Below are 18,278 nucleotides of genomic sequence, written 5' to 3'. Positions count from 1 at the left end.
TAATTCTTCTAGATTTACTTTCGACGAGTATCCACGAGTATCCACGAGTACACGTTATTTTATACGAAAGTAGCAAATTTTGAAACACTTTTTATGAATATGATGAAACGAACACAATGGAGTGTAGCTATGTGACATTTGATCGAATTTAAGAGGGGGACGGAAAATGGTCCCAATGCTCTGAGTTTCCATTTATCTCGGGGATCCGTTCCCGAAGGAGCCGTCAACGTCGTCAGGAAGATCTTTCTCGAATTATTGCCAGAGACCTAGCTTCGTAGATGTACTCTCGCAAGGATTGACCGCGTTGGGATCTGGCATCGAGTTCGATCAAATATAAATCGCGAATCCTAGCTTAGCGGCCGTCCCATTCTTCGATATCGAAGTCAATCCTAGTTTACAGTCTGCGTACATCTTGCAATAGATCGAGAAACCATCGAATCCGCGATCCGATACATACATATTTCAAAAGGAAATCAATAGAAAAGGAAAATTCTTTCTTCTATCGATTTTCGCGATACGACGATCGCCTTAGTCACTTTACTTTTAACGAAAGCGGGAAACATCCTGGAAAAATTAGTTTTGAAACAAATCTTCAAATTACAAGACTACGTGCTTTATGTAATTGCGATTGTGACTCCTTTGTAATTAACTCTGTAAACCAATCTGTAGTGGCTATTCTTCCCTGTATGAGAGAAATTGGTAATTGTTAATTAGATTTAAGTCCACTAAAAGATATTACAAAAGAAATAATCGAGTAATCTTAATCGTAGCTTAATCGTTTCATTCTGCGGAATTAACATCGTTAGTCTAAAAATTCATTCATCTTAAGTGGATTTAAGTTTCAAGTACTTATTTCCATATCCTGTTTATCCTTAATAATTGAATAACTAAGATAACATAACGTTCCAGGATATTGAAAAGTACCGCTTAAAAGTGATACACATATTTGTGTAATCTAAATTACTGCGATTTTCACGAGTTTTACATTGCTTTAATAGAGTATTTTTACACGATATCAACTATTTTACACATTTTAGATAGGCATGTATATATGCGTCAACAGTTGACCACAGAGATGGCATTAAAAAATTTAATTTCAAAGGTTACCATTGCGGAGGTTTAATTTAATTTCCGTAAATCGGATTTTTCACTCCAGAAATGAGTTCACTTGCTCGCCCAGCATCCAATTTAAAAACAGAAAAATACTAAACAGTGTTTTCCCTTTCGTATATTAATTGTGAAGCTTCGTTTCAGTATGTACATCAGAATTGTCATGATACAACATCGCTTTATTTACATTTGTATTACAATTGTACGCATACCACTGAAATATCCGTTGAAAGCATTAATCGAAAAACATGTTGTAAATCACTTTTGCCATTAGTAAATGTTAATTTGTTCGGGCATTTGTTTAATAAACGATATATATATATTATAATATATCAGTTATAAAATATATTAATTGGCAGACGATTGAAAATAATGGATAATAATAAAACTTGAGAAGCAAGTGATTGATATTACGTAGATTTCGTTTAAAATGACAAAACAAAGAAAATAAATATGTATTTATAATTTCTAAGCCATTTTTTAAATTAGTTTCGTGATTAGAATTGTAAATTGGATCCTATAATTTATTTATTAAATATATTATCTTAACTCGTGCGTTTTTAAATAAACTTTATGAGATCTAATGTCTAAATGAAATAATGAAACATAGTAAATTGAAAGGAGACGTTTTGGAAAATTCAAACAGAGAAAACACGATTAGAAGAAATAGATTTGTGAAAAGCTAAAAAATATAAAGTATTTATTTTGAAACTGAATAACTTTCTTAGCAGTTCGCGATAAATATGACAAACATATGCATGTGTAATAGCTAAGGAAAATCGTTTCGGCGATTCTGTACATAAGCAAATGAGTTGTGTACATGACCTGTTGTATTGTATGATATACGAATGATGTCAGTGACGGTAAATTGTTCGTGGTTTCGATCGATTGCGGTAAGAAATAAATAAATAAAAAATAAAATAAGTTGTGTTAATAAAATGGAACGTAAAGTGGAGTGCTTGTAATTTCAGAATACATTTCGGATATTGTGAAAAGCAAACTGAAAATATCTGTAAATTACGTATATACATACATACATATATGCATGCAGGAATTCAGACACGTGCATCTAACGCAAGTACTTTTCGGACTCGAACAAGTCGATTAGCATAGAGATTGAGTCGTGGCTGTTTATGCAAATGCAATACGGTAGTAAAGGTAGTAGCAGTAATTGACGTCTAGGTCGTCAACGACGATGACGTAATTTCGACTTAAGAATTGAATCGATCTTAGGGGCTGTCTTTTTCCTTCCAAAAAAATGTCTGTAGTGTGTAAGGAGAGAAATGAAAATTTCGAACTAAATTGCGAAAGCAAATTAAAAATCCTATTTTTAGACAGAAAACTGTGAAAAGATTAGTACATAACTTGAGATATATATATATATATATATATATATATATATATATATATATTTGATGAGATATATATATATATATATGAAATCGAGAATCTAAACAGGCATTCCAATTAATAGAAATTAACCAATCGTAATTCTCCGCTTATCATTCTCAATATTCACTACACTCGGTCCCAGAAATCGAAATTGAGCGTTTCTCCAGTCGTTAAAAGTTTTATGCTAGATAGTCGTTAAAACTTACACAACTGGACAGCTCTGTCCAGTGAACATTGATGATCTTGCGTGCGATACAAGAACTACATTACATGATTATTCATCAATGATATCATTTCAATCTTAGGAACTCATTACCCATTCAGTATCGATTCAAATCATTTTTACAATTCAATTGATTTTTACAACTCAAATTTACAATTTGCTTAAAATCAGTTACTCAAGCTTATTTATTCATTTTCAAATAGATATATTCACGGCTATCTCTTTGATAACGCTTTGTTAACTCGGTTTTGGGCTCTTTGGTAACTGTGTTTTATATAAATGACTGTTTGAACTGAGTTACTAGCACTCAACACAGCAGTTCTTGATTCAAAATGCTATGTTAATCTTTATCGTAACTAATTGTTATTCCCTTGTAATTAGTTTTTAATAGGTATAGTATTAGTATTATTCGCTATTATTATTATTACTATTAGCATTATTCGATGTAATTTGAATTATTTGCTAAAAATGTTCATCGGCACATTTTTTCTCTTAACAAATTGATTTCGTATTGCGATTCAGTTGTAATTTCTATCGATACGTTCGCGTAGAATGTGATTAACACGACGCAAAATTTATTTTCATGTGTTAAGAAAGACACATAATGGTAAGTACAAAATGTTAATTGAGAAATGATCGATAAAAACGATCGATCGTTTGGGCTGGATCGAACTACCTGCCAGAATGATATAAGTCGATGATAATCAATTGAGTGACTGGAGGTAGTATGTGTCTGTTGGTAGGTCTATTCGCTAGTACAGATCGGCAAAGGACACCGTCAACGCCATTAACATCGACATTAGCATCAGCATTAGCATTAGCATTAACGCCAGCACTGTACGGGTAGGAGCGTCGCGTCTATGCCCTCTGTCCACCCGTTGCCACCTACATGCGTCCACGCAAAACGGCTGGTTCGTCGTTTAGGCGGACCTGCCATGATTTACTTTACATCGAACATGTCTAATATCATGTTCGGATTCGTACAGTCAAATCAATTGATACGACAGACAGTTTTACAATACCAAACCTATTTGAAACCAATTTAGAATTTATCGAAAACATCGAGTTTTTTTCATTATCAAGCAATCAGAGAAATTCCATAGACCATTAGTCGTAGATCAATGCTTGTAGATTCCATGTATAAATTATTTTAATATTTCCCACAAAAATGTCTCTTACGTTTGATATTATTTGCCTAAAATTTCAAAATATCAATGCGGTATTATTGCTGTTTCGGTTATATATTACTGTTATATATGTAAAGTATAAATACAGATACATACATATATATCCATCGTTGGGTAATTTTTTCAAAATTATTATTTATCAGTTATTAGCGTACTTAATGTTCTGGCAGTTACATTTCCGCTGAAACCTTGCCAGCATACGTGTATGTTAATAAATGTAAGGAAGCTATTGTGTAAGGCTTATAAAAATTGTCTATTCCAATGTTATAAACCACGAAATAGGGGTTAAAGTGGTTAACGAGTTTTTTTTTAAATAAATAGACGATTAAGTTAATTGCGCGAGTCGTTGGGATGCGTAAACGTAAATGCGAAATGAAAGTGAAAGCCGGTCTTGGCGCCCACCGTGGGAGACACCGCGTTCTCATTGCGAGGTAGAGACGTAGTATATCGGCGTTGAAAGCCGAAAGATGAACTATGCCTCGCGAGGATCGAATGAGGGGAAGCCCAAATAGAGGTCCATAGCGATTCTCACGTGCGAAGATATTAGGTTTGTCAAGTAAGTCTAAATCAAGTAATACGATTGTATAGAAAATGAGAGATGAGAGGTGTCTGATAGGTTTTTCCAAATTTCACGTTCGTCGGTGACCGATGACTGCGACGTGGCTTTCTCGAAATTTCTGCAGTGTATCCCAAAGGCGGGCAGTTTATAACAGCATTGTTCCATCAGCCGGTGGCAATTAACAGTACACACAATTACCTGGCGCACATCAGCCGACTGCGAAACAACCTGGAATTTCCTTTAATTTTCAGACAGTGTAATTATATTGTTCCCGTGTATACGTGTCGGAAAAGTTAAACTTCTCACGTCTCCAATAATTAATCGTCGTATGTACAAGCAACGTATCCATAGCAAATAGATCTTCTTTCTCTTATGGAAACATAACTCGATTGATTTCTTAACTCGTCGTTAAATGATACTGAGTTGCGAGAGGTAACGTTACAAGTGACTTCTTTGAAATCTTCGATGATCGTAAAACTGTAGAAGGATTTATTTATTGAATCCAAACTGTTCGAAAATTCAAGCGTTTAAGGAGACAAACAAAGTGATTTGACAATAATCGACGCTGTGATGAACCCAATCAGTATAGAAAATGTAATTTTTTTTATGATTTGCGATTATGTGAGAAAATGCGGGCCTATTTGTTATACCAGTCGGATCTTCGCATTCTTTCGCTTGGCTATCTTCTCATAAATGCACAGTAATTATTGGAAATGTTCAATTAAACAAGGGAATTAAAAAGAAAGTATAGCAAATTCTTAGGAATAAACGTGTTACAAAAGTGTACAACGGCTACCATACATTCGTGGCTTTAAGGACAATTGTGCCGGCGTATGATGAGCTGTTGCTTCGCGAATTCGCTGAACTTTATAAAGTCTATCGGAAGATTTTCGAAAGATTATTTAATTAACGGTCGTTGCTGACGGCAAGTATCGAATAACGAATCAGCAGATAGGGCAGGTGACCATCGACAACCGTTGATTGCATTTATGTACCGGTAGTGCTGTGTAGTGCGGTAGTCTATACTGTTTGTTGCTGTTTCGGAAGTAGGTCCGAATACTTTTGTCCAGATATCGCTTACCCTTTTCCCTCCGATACCATAGAAACATATCGATTCGAATTTCCTTGCACTCTCAGAAAATCATATATTTTCGGATACCACTTTCGAAAGGCGTTTGAGAAACCACACAAGTTCGAGTGGAACTCGCGATAGAATTGCTTCAACGTTCTGCAGAATCATACACAACATTCGCTGGAACCGCCGTGCGCTTACTCGAGTTGTGGCCTCCGCATGTCTAACGTTATTAGTACATAACTATCTTTTAAAGTCTTAGATATCTTAAAAAATCTTGGTTTTATCTCACACAAAACCATGCATTGTGGGCAAGAGAAAATCAAGGAATATTTAATTTAAACTGTATAAAAAATTGTTGTGTACGATGGAAAAGTAACTCAGTAAAAAGATATCATGAAAATTGTTAAATTTTGTAACGCTAACAAACTTCAGAATTAACCTAATAAACGGACAGGAGTAGTTCTAAATTGCGAAATTTATCTTTATTTAACCTATTCCAGGGAACGTAGGCGGAAATAATACCTCAGCATCATGTAGAAAGAATTATTGGTATAATTGCATGTTACAACAATTTTGTATAATTGCAATACTGTGCCAGAGCGCTAAAATCGAAGTGACTCTGGTGAAAATGGACAATAAATTTCATACGAATGTCGTATGGTGCGGCATGGTAGAGTTGTAAAATGGTGATTTATTTACAATGCGAACTAATTGATTTACAATCGCGGCGATGACCGTGCAACCAATAGCGTACCACCAGCCGCAACTTGCCCAACCCTCGCATTCTCTGCCCTCTTCTTTTTTCAAGCTTGATCTACTGCTTTCTTTCTCTATTTCACTACTCTGGTTTGGCAATCGCATTGACAGAATTTTACGCAACGAATGCTGATATTTTTCAAACATTAGCGTACCTTGTTATAGAAGTTTGATACTCCCGTTAATAATTGAATTATTTCAATTCCCGCGAATATACATATGCGTGACAAAGTGTGTTGATTAAATTATTCAATATTTTTGTGGCGGATCGGTATCAATAGGACGCCGACAGGTCGAGGCATCAACGCGGCACGACAGCTCCCGGGCGATCCTCTGGTACCAATCGCCAACACTAGAGGGCTACGACGACAACGAGTCTGTCTAACTCGCTAGCGGTCGAATATACGAGCGATTGATACAAATACCGCACCTAGCGAGACTCCCTCTACGTCTAAGGCAGGGACTACCGGGCATAGCCTTACTGACGAGTCCACCGGTAGTCCCGGGACGAATCGCACAACAAAACTCTCTTTTCATCCGCCACATTTTGTTGCTTCCGGGTAGGACAATAACGCATCCTATTCAAGATAGATTACAAACTACGAGACGTGATGAAAAGAATTGATCCCATAAAACAATAATTACGATATCGTTATTATTAATAGTTGCGTACGAATACCTTCGTTCCGATGAAACACTAGCATTATACGAATTTTCAATCGTTAGAAAAGAACTTTTAATAATAATAATAATAATAATAATAATAATAATGTAAATGTTAATTTTAGGCGTTGAAAATAAAGCGAATAAACATTATTAAAAATGTATTTTTTTTTTTGCAGATAAAGATTTAACATTTTGGCTGCCGTGTGACAGGTCGGCTTGTCACATCCTGTCAAGCCCATTGTGCCGCATGACATGTCGCGGGTCGTGCCGCGGTGCTGCGCCGTATCGCGCTAGGGTAGACTGGAATCGAAAGTAACAATTCGACTTTGAAATACAAATTCGCAGAAAAACTGCGAACAGTTACGAAAAAACTGTACTCGGTGCGTTTGAACCATAGGTGTTCCATATTTCACATTGTAGTATAAATATGTGAAACTGATTGTGACGTACATATGTAAATAATCTGTGATGATCTATCTCTCGAATAATCAACGTTTCTGTTAAACAATAATATTTCGGATACTTAATAATCAATATCACAACCATATCACAAGCAGTATGACTTTTCGCTATTAGTACGATTTGTCACAGTTTGGTAATTTTGTTTTCTGATCCTTTATACATGCGTATCGCAATATTGAAAGCAACTAGTGATATAATTCCGCTGAAAAAGATAAAAATAATTAAAAGTTTCTTGAATAAAGAAGATATCTGTCGAAATCTTAATTACTATATATATGTATTTGTTGGCATATTTTAAAAAGGCCGTTTAATTCCACATTATACAAGCTTATTATACACGTATACTGTGCATGTATAGCTAAATATGTACACAATACGATCAATATAACCCTGTTTCTCAATTCCCTTTTTTTATAATTAACCACATAGGTAGTACTTTAATAGTGTACATAAACGCGACAAGATCATAATGTGCACAGTATGTGTGTATAAAGTATAGTTGAAAAATGTGTTTCACTTATATACGCTTATGTGCTATCAATACATGTAACGTGAAACATATGTATGTATGTATGTATTAAGTTGTCCGAAAAGTTCCTTTCGTTTTATATTATTCTATTTGTTTAGATTTGTTTGATTCTATTATTCTATTTGTTGAATTACATACGATTCATTTTGTTCTGTGAATCATTTTGTTTGTTGAGATAAACACCGCGACATTTCACAGGCTTGATTTCATGTTTGTATGAACGTGCATTGTTGTAAAAAACACGTTTACGAAAGAAAGACACTTTCCGGACAACCTAATATGTATGTACGTATGTATGTATAATGTATATTATTAAACGCAACGATTAAATCGTTTTACGAAGTAGAGCGTTTTTTGTGAAATTCGAAATTTATTTGCTGATAAGCAAGTAACGATGAATGGTCGCTGAGCAACGTATTAGAGTCTAGTTAAAGCGAACTAGAGTATTGTCAGAAGCTATGTAACTGGCGATTTAGAACAAGGATTGCCACCTTATTGGACAATCGTACCGAGGTTTCTCCTTAATACCCACATATATCTCGATTACTTTGCTACTGTTTGACGCTATAAGCATAAAACAGCATAACCTTCTCGGTTAACGATAAGTCTACGTTGTTGTTAGCTAAATCTGAACCCCAAGTCTAAAGAGATGAGTCCTTAGAGCCGAAAGGTATGGTACGTTATTTGTACAAGATTTCCCTAAGACCTAAGATACACGTATACACGTAGTAGGATATATTCGCGACAGTAAGATCTGGTAAGTTAACCACGAATCAGCAGTGGCTACTCAGCACGTTTTACCGTGCTGCGGCACGCTGAAACAATTTTTGTTTTGCGCTGTTATTTCTTCGTCGCTCACTGTTGCAGCGAGCACGTTGTTTCGCTGCATAAAAGAAGCGCGCGTCAACGACTACAGCCGACTCGTAGCTTTCCTCTTCTTCGTTAAACGCGGGCACAACATTTGAAAATCGCTTCTAGACCAAACAAAAGTCTATCGCTGTCTATCGTATCCTACACAGCCGTTAACATCTTCCTACGCTGCGGTTAGCGTCGCGCGTCCTACTCGTTTCTGTGGTTGCTGCGAACGTCTAAAAACCCATCCTTTCGCTGTCTTGATTTAATTCGAATATTGAATTAATACGCTAATGAGTGTATCGCTCCTTAGAAACAAATTCCGTAGATTCGATGTTTCAAAGGGAACTACTGCTCCATAAGAAAAAGAAAGTACGAGGAAAGCCACTCCATACGTAAGATCAGGGTTATGTTTGCAACCAAAAAAAAAAAAAAAAAAAATCGTCAAGCCGATCTAATAATTTGAGACTGTTTATGATTACATGTGTAAAATCCGTGACCCACCACTGCGGTTAATCGTTGCTTGTACCGTTATATGTACATATTGTTTCGTATCTACCGCGTCTTCTCCCGATATTTCATTGAGTAAAATAATTAATTTTTGAAAATTCCTTCGGAAAAGTTTTTCCAAGTTAGCACGTTATACGAAATGTTGTTTAAAACTCTAACTGCACGTAGCCTCGGAAAATCTGCAGAAAATCTTCAGAAAATTGGATATTTAATCAAAATAATTTCCATATAACGTTGCAGACGTGTAAAAAACGACGATTATTATAGAAATTGAGAATTCTTCGAAAATTCTTTAATAAATATTTGAAAACCTTGAAAATCCTCGAGCACTTGATAGAAGTAACAGAATAAATAATTTAATCATTAATGCTGCTGCATCGTCATTTTCTATATAACTAGCGTTATTGTTATCACGCGTTTGTTCATCCATGCGAATCGATTCTTTGTTACTTTCATATTTCATCTATTTCTAATTTTCGTGTAATTCCAGGTGTAGGAGATTGTAACCAATTATTTCTAAATATTGTATGATCGTCAAACGATTATTTCCTTTGGATAAAACAATTTTAACATACGTTTTACATATTTATTGTTATCAAATCATCGTTCGCCAAGTTTCCTGATTATATATCTATACAATATGTACGTGTGTATGTCTGTATATATATATATATATATATACATGGCATGTTTCATCTGTCATTAGCGATAATAATAGGCCCTTAAAACGGCTCTATTTACTTTTCATAATGGCTGTCTATCCCTATATTACTTATATTTATATTACTCCCTTATATTACAAGTTGCAGCGAAACTCATTTTCTTCGACAGTTTCTTTGCTTCGCTGCCGCGTTTGCTTAATTCCATTCGAAATGTTATTATTCTTCTTGCTAATCTTCAATGTTGTTGACTTCGCGTTGAGATATGAAAAATAGAATGATCAGCGTAAAGCGATCGAGTGTAGATTTCTAGCGACGAAATTGCGACGGGTTGGTAGTAAATCAAAGAAATCAATTCTGGAAACGAAAGCGTACACGTTCAACTACTCGATATACGATCAGCTATAAAACCTTGCTGTAACTACCACCTCGTGGCCGGGACAAAGGAATGAGACGTGCAGGTTGGCCAACGCCGTTCGAGAAGGAGGTGACTGTAGGATCGTGGAAAAGAGGTTTGGTAGAGACATAGGAAAACAGGACGAAACGCTGCAAATAGAGGAACGTGCCAGCAAAATGTGGAAGAGAAGAATAAAGAAGGATTAGGGAGAAGAAAGGGAGAAGAAAGGGAGGAGAAAGAGGGGAAGAACGCCGGAGACGGAATGAAAAGGCACACGAAGGAGATCGATTCGGCGTGGCATGTGAAGAAATTTGGCCGCTCGAAACTCGAAAATCAAAGGTTGACTACGAAGTGCCGTACAACAGACACCCGGCAAAGGTTGAAGGGGGAAAGAGGGAGAGGTTAAAAGGAGGAGGAGTCGACCGGTTGGACGTTCGTGGGTTGGTCGGTCGATTGGTTGGTCTCTTTTACTCTTTAGCGAAGCACAATGACCGGCTATTTGGCGATTCTTGGACCGTGCCGTCGTCGCCGCTGCCGCCGCCGCCGCCACCCTCGGTTTAACCTCCCCCTGACCTCTCTGTACCGGATGACTCACCCATCCAACCATCGCAACGACGTATAACTTGACAAAGTGGAAGGAGTAGAAAGCATGTTTACAGCGGAAGACCTGCAAGTTTAGAATCCAAGTTTACAATCACAAACACGTTGATCTACCTTCTCTTTCCTCGGTGTGAGAGAAAGGAAAGAGATTGTGCGTACACTTTTGTTTCTCATGCGACCGATTCTTTTGCTTATTTTATTCCGTATGTTCGTAGATTTTACCAATAATTAAAATACTAGTCGAGATATTCTCACACGGCAATCGTCCATTCCAAATGGAACACTCGTCGAACTGTTGCCTGCTTTCTAGGTTAAATTCCCGTCTACCCAAATTATTTGATTTAGGGTGAAACATGAATCTCGAGGTGGCACATGAATCCCGGAAGTGGGTTTCATGCGGTTCCTCCGTACTAAATGCCTAGTTGATCCGGTTTTGCGTGCTTTATGGAGTGCAGGACCGTGCATCACTGGACGAAGGGACGAACGTGAGGCGCCATATTTCCAACGGATGTAGAACGATCGTGACTTCGTATCGCAAATGAAATCACGTACTCCGGCCGTTTAACACGGAAACGTATTCTACGTAAACGATTCCGTCTGCCTACGAATAAGCGACGAGATACGATCTAACCCCTACACCAAAGGGTATTTCTATGAATGTATGCATGTAAATTCAATAACGTGTGCGTACGCGTAGTCGAACCATAGACAGAGGAATGATCGCAAACTTGTACGGCACATACTCGCTGCATATGCATTTTCAATTCAATTTATTAACTAAACGTGCGATGACGCGTACATACGCGAACAGAATGAAAGACTATACGAAATACGCCTAACGACAAACTATGCGCCGAAAGGCAAGATGAATCGCGTTTGCCGTTTATCAATTCTACCACGTGTTGTCGTAAAAACGAATAGAACTGATGTTGTTTCGATGTAGGAAACACTGTTTCGAGGCGCCAGAAGCTACTACAGGCTTCGCCGTGATTTCTAACGATACTCTGTTTTATAGAAATATTTTCAAATGCAACTATTGTTACGATCCTTGCCATGTCCACACTCTGTTGCTGTCGATTTCAATTATCGTTGTGCCGGTTGCTTATTGGCAAATAACCTAACTGGGAATTTGATGAAAACAGAGATCCTATTCTAATCGAATCTACCCGTTTTTCCTGCTTTGGGTGTTGTTGCCTGCTATCTACAGAATGCTTAAGGGCCCCTGGCATACAAAACGGTGAGCGAATAAGTGGATTAAGCCACTGATTGTTAGTAAAAGGGGCCCGAAGATAAAATTCCTTGTTGTCACTCGGGTGGTTGTTAGATCTCGTAGATGAACGATACTCTAAAAAGTTGACACCGAAATTTATCCTAAATCGCCGCCCCATCGTCCCTTAGGTGTGGTGCAGCGAAGAGTTAGCGGTATAACCGAATTTACTAACTGGATTTAGCGGTACAAACGAAAGCTTGGATACGTTTGGCAGCTACAACTCGAGCCGGCGCTAGTTGCAATAATTCTGTTGTAACTGATATAGAGCGATCGTGTTGTTTAGTTACGTAATACGTTGGAATAGTATCTGATGTTGTAACAGTTTGTAATATTTAATTTTATATACGTGTACATATCTATCTAGAGTTACATATAGTATAGTAAGATATCGATTTATTGTAATTCAGTTATAATGTAATCAAATTCGTTCGAATTCCTGTAATTTTGAATATACGGATAGCCAAGTATTTCAGTCTGTTTATCAAAGTAATTTTCATAATAATAATAAAAATATGACGATGAATTTCCAAGTTACAAGTAATAATAACAAACTCCGGTGAAACTTCTGTTAATCAAATTTCACCAATTAATCCTTCCGTTTCACTCTCGACGTATCATAAGAACTGATGGTTGTATTACACGCGGTTATCACGCACGATTACACGGACGCATTAAAAATCACACCAACTGAAATATGTAAGTGTAGGTCGATACCCTATAGCTATATATACGTATGTATTACATCTAACGATCGCATACATATACGTAAGATTTTAGAGACTGACTTCCATCGGACGAATAAATCGAAAAAAGTAAGTCGTATATCGTTGATTCGATCTTACATTCTGACAAAATAATTGTTTTCAATTTTTATACAGAAGCACTGCCATCGCGGTTTAAAATTTTAATATTCCTCGGCTGTGTTTCGCATGGCAGATAGATTTGTACGGTACAAATACGGTGGAGAATGTTACAACGTACTCCGTCGTCGGACAGACAGATATCGTCAGACTAAAATCAATTGTAATCAGGACCAACGTATAAATCAAATCGTTCACGAAGGGGTAGAAAGCACTGTATAGCAGGTCGCTTCCTCTTGAATGATTTGTTACCAGTACACGCTTTAGGAAGCTCGGCATAGTGTCTTCCTCGCTTTTGTCCCCACCTCCTTCCGCAACTGTCACCGCTCTCCAAAGCCCATTACCTCACGAAGGAGAGCCAGAAGGAAGGCTGGCTGCCGTATCTAGATACGACGCGAGGGAAACTTCTTTCGTATCCTTTCAACTTTCGGCCACGAGGAAACAATATCCATTGCGTACGTGCACCGTGATATGAAACGATACCGTTGCGACGGATATTGGTTGCTACCGCTTGAAAGCATCCAGCAACTTACCTTTTTATAGCACCTGTCAATCGTTATTCTCGGATTTTATTTTCATTACTCTAAAACTCTAAACAGTCTAAAGAGTCTTAGGAAAACTGTACCGTGTCTTGATACTGCTCGTCGATATACGATATGTATAACGAACATGTACTTTTCTCTGTTACGATTATACACGTCATTTTTCACACTCATATTTAAATGAAGAAGTTGTACGAATTGGACTATTCTAACGTTAGTTGCGTGACAAATTTCTAGGAATACGAGTACAATCATACGATACAAGTATATTAAACGCGTTATATAGTAAGTCAATACGTCTTTAGTCGATTTCTTAATTTGTCCTCGGGTAATTTCCTATTTGTTACATTTATAAATCGGGTAGTACGTAGGAAATCTTGGATAAGGCACGTTTCCGTAATTCGCTGATTCAGTAGTTTCTATCGAAAAAGTTCGAACGATGCGATACGATACGATACAACAGCAAGAAATTTTGTTAGCTCCGTATATCAGCACAGGCACATCGCAGATAGGGTTTCCTAGTGTTTCGTGCAAACCCAGACCCAAACTCGGGACACAGGTGTTGTCTCGTTGAAATTTCATCTCTCTCTTAGGAACGAATAAATCTAGCTCGATATGTCTGCTCTCTCTCTCTCTCTCCCTCTCTCTCTCTCTCTCTCTCTCTCTCGCTATCCCTACTCAAGCACTCTTAACGTTTGCAAAAATAACCACTTTTTTACATATATAAATCGTAGAAATTACATTCATCTACAGGTCCGGTCAAGACTCGGTTTCTTTCCTTATTCGCTCCGAATACTCGAATTGTCTTCAATCGTTGACTCCCTTTTACGACAGAAACGTACTTTGCTTTACGACTCGGGCTCATATTTTCATAATCACTTGCAAGAAAATTCTTTCCTTCTTTCAGAGGGAAGTTCTTGATCGATAATTTCGCTCTATAAGAATTAGAATATACGTTAGTTGGTATTCAAAATTCAGTCTATTCGAAGAGCAACTAAAGACTAGTTGTGGCTGAAATTGGCCATGCAGGAGCTAATAAACGCGAACAATCGTGAAACCGCGATTACCGACTGCATCTCTTGCAGAGTACGAAATTCAATGAACTTGGATATATGTAATATAGATAATTATGTACCGCGGTCCGATGCCTCCGCTACACGGGGCGAGAGGGTGAGAGAGAGTGAGGAGGAGACAGGACAGCGAGATCTAATACATATATTCACAGTGATACATACTGTTCCTTCGAAGGTTACTCTGTTCGAACGTTTTCTTGAAACGATATCTCGTTTGCTTTCTAGTCGCGGAGAAATTTTACGCCCGAGCGGTCATCTTGGAAGAACGACGCGGCGGTCAGGAACGTGAGAAGCCTCGTCGAGTGCACATCGACGGACGTCGCGTCGCGTTGCGTCGCGTTGCGTCACGTTGCGTCGCGTCGCGTCGATGATACCGACAATGGTTGTTGAGAATATCGCGAGTGTTTACCGCCCCGCAACGAGCAACGAGATTTGATACTCGAGGCGTCAGTCGAGCGACAATCTTGTCGTCGTCATCGTTGCTGCCGTTCTTCTCAAGAATCGCTTCGTAAAGCAATTTTTTACGAATATCCCTTTCAAGAATACGCGTATATACGTATATTTATTTATTTAATTTGCCTCGTCGCCTCGTCGTCTAGAAAATAATAAATACATTTGATTTACGATTTACATAGCCTCCGACGCAACAAGCATATAATCGTTCGTCGTCCGTCTCTTTTATCCTTCCGTGTCGTTGTCAAGAAATGTCGGTAATTATTTAAATGTTCCTTATTTAAATGTTATTTATTTAAATGTTTTCCTCCACGCTGATTTCAATGATTTTTGAGTACGTTATAAAACTCGACATCGTTCGTTTCGAACAATGTTTCTCCTCTCGCGTAAACGTCGACGGTGAACTCTGCCTATATCGTCGACATATCGTGCGTCCGTAACAACGTATGCGTTAGTATTGGTTGTCGGCCGCTATACGGCCAATACTGACGCGTGATTATAGGCAAAATTTACTAAGAGAGTAGGATATTTTCTTGCGAGGAAGATATTGTTCCAAATGTTGAAATTTTACGACATATTCAAAAATCATCGAAATCGAACTTGAGGGTAAACTTCTAAATAATTAGCGAAATATTAATGACAGTAGATAAGTAGTAGATTAATGACGACATTGAAATATAATTGTGAAACCTAGTTTCTGATTTTTAGTAAAAGTAAAGTAGAAAAAAGATTCATATAAATACATGTCAGATATGATTTTGGTTTCAAATTACAGCTTGCTTCGTGTTGCAATATAAAGTTCGTACAGGTTATAGTTCCTTGCATTTCAGACTCGGATCCACCCGATTACGAACAAAATTGCTTAAAAGTTGGTGCATAATCCAACAGTACAACCCAGTTGGTACATAATCTATTCGAGCCGGGACAAATTCCACAATCCATGATAAGTTGTATGGTGAAACGATAAGTCGTATCGTTTGTCACCTACCTTCGGAAAAATTTCTTGCTATCGTGCTTATCATCGATGTAATGTATAAATAAAACTAGTAATGTAAATTGATAGGATAAGACGCGTTTTGTGTGATTAAAGTAATCGATTTCTGTAAATATATCATACGCTATAATTAAACGATATAAACGTCGCTCGTAATGGTTAATTTGGCTGAACCGGTGTACAAACATTTTCACGAAATGTGCGTGTATAACGTACGAAAACATCCTACTAAAAGAAGATGTGATAATTTGTAATATTTTTATGCGGTGAAACATTCAACGTATAGAAGAAAAGAGAGTGTTATACATAATTTTCAGATATCGTCAAGTTTCGAATTACAGTTTGTACTTTGTACTGATACCCCTACGTTGAGTATAAAGTAATAAAATTGTTGTAACATGTATATAAAAGAAGAAAATTTCATACGAGAATTTTCTATTACATATCCGTCGATTATTCCCATCGATTTTACACGGATCATTTCGTGAGAACATTTCGTATGTTAACAACGTGGCATTAATCGAATCGCATACATAGATACGGAAAAGAAGTTGGCATGGTTAAATGATGATGAAAACGCTAAAGGGAGAGATGACAAGAGATAAACGGGAAGGAGATAGCCGATAGATAGACAGAAAAATACACACAAAGCAGGAAATGAAAATGTACGGTCGTTATACGCATATACATATGCTATATGTTTAGATATTCCGATACATAAAGATATAAATATAGCTATAGTTATGGATAATATGAATGGAAACATAGAAATGTGGTTGAAATTACGGCAGACTTGGAAGAAAATATCTACAGACTATGTATGTAATTGTAATTGCAAACCAAACAAACCAACCAACCTCCACGGTAAGGCCTAGCAGAAAATGTTCGCGGGCCTCCTGTAACAAAAATATATATAAATCATAAGAAATTATCTGAGCACGGAAGGAAATAACGTATTTGTCTCTGATAATTGGTATTTACTATAGTCTATTAGGATCTAATATTCGCATTACTAATAAAGGACGCATTACTAACAAGACGACGATAGACATTTATAAAGAGAGGGGAAAGGAGATCAAGATAAATCGATTTACTAGTTGAACGTCAAACTTGCAGAATGATGAGCAAGCAATGAACTATGTACTTTGTCAATTAAATTACGATCACTTGGAAATATAATATAACGAAAGCGGAAAATTGAAATGATTTGGTATTAATTGAATGAATGATCATAGTAATAATAACAATAATATTGTAATCATAGTAATAATGATGCTAATCATAGGTGTATATAGTATTAAAATTATTATAGTATGTAAATTATGTTAACTCGGAATGAAATTCAACGAGAACGAAAAGGTAGTCATATTGTCGTTTGACATCACCATAGGCACCACGCGCAATATGTCAGCTTATATGATCATGCTTGGAAAGTGGGTACGGTTGAATCTGGTAATGGGTACCGGGCGTGAAATAAAGTTTGCATCGCAAACTCGACGTTCGCAGTGATTAACCGACGCCAGAAACGGAAAACGGCTGAATTTAAAAAAAACCAAGTCGTTCAATTTTCCTGCAAACGAAAGTGAAATAAGATCGATATTTAATTTAGCGTGTAATAACATGGTTATCGGCGTGGTTCCGAGTGCTTCCGTTTCAAATTTTTAAATACTCTCATATAATTTTGAATTTTAATAAAAAGGCGTTTTAAAATTTGTTTTCAATTTAAAGTTTATTTCAGTATTTCCCCTCGTATTATCTCTCCTGTGTCTCACTTCTTTCGTCAGAAGCAAATTTACGAACAGTTTAAATTTTTCGATCCAAGTAAATTAAAGGTTAACCGATTTGTACGTATTTCCATTTTATTGCGAGTTATGAGATATTCACAATGAAAATAAAAAACAAAAAGGGAATCACCAAAGTAAAAAGAAAGTGTGTACCATAACAAAGATCCTTTATCTTATACAGTATACACGTGTATATACACACATACATACGTATACTCGTACAGATTATTAGTATGCGGGTGTCCCAGTTTTAAGTGATCAAACTGTGGCGGTATGTTGCACGAGTGGAAAGTGTGGTAGGAAAAAGTGTTATTATATAAACACA

At 36.9% G+C, this 18,278-nt stretch overlaps 1 protein-coding gene across 6 annotated transcripts in view; it reads right to left on the bottom strand.

Annotated features, from left to right (window-relative positions):
- Positions 1-18,278, bottom strand: part of LOC117157568 (nephrin) — a 93,522-nt gene that overhangs the window by 30,365 nt on the left and 44,879 nt on the right. For 5 of the 6 annotated variants that reach the window (XM_076617774.1, XM_076617775.1, XM_033335684.2 and 2 more), the window contains exon 3: positions 17,027-17,065. The exons of the other annotated variant lie outside the window; for it this stretch is intronic. In XM_076617774.1, the coding sequence (XP_076473889.1) occupies positions 17,027-17,065 (39 nt within the window). The remainder of the gene's footprint in view (positions 1-17,026; positions 17,066-18,278) is intronic. 6 annotated transcript variants of the gene reach the window in all.

Source organism: Bombus vancouverensis, chromosome 4, assembly GCF_051014615.1.
Source record: "Bombus vancouverensis nearcticus chromosome 4, iyBomVanc1_principal, whole genome shotgun sequence".
NCBI lineage: Eukaryota > Metazoa > Arthropoda > Insecta > Hymenoptera > Apidae > Bombus > Bombus vancouverensis.
The sequence above is the reverse complement of the archived record's forward strand: the minus strand, read 5'-3'. Positions and strand labels throughout refer to the sequence as shown.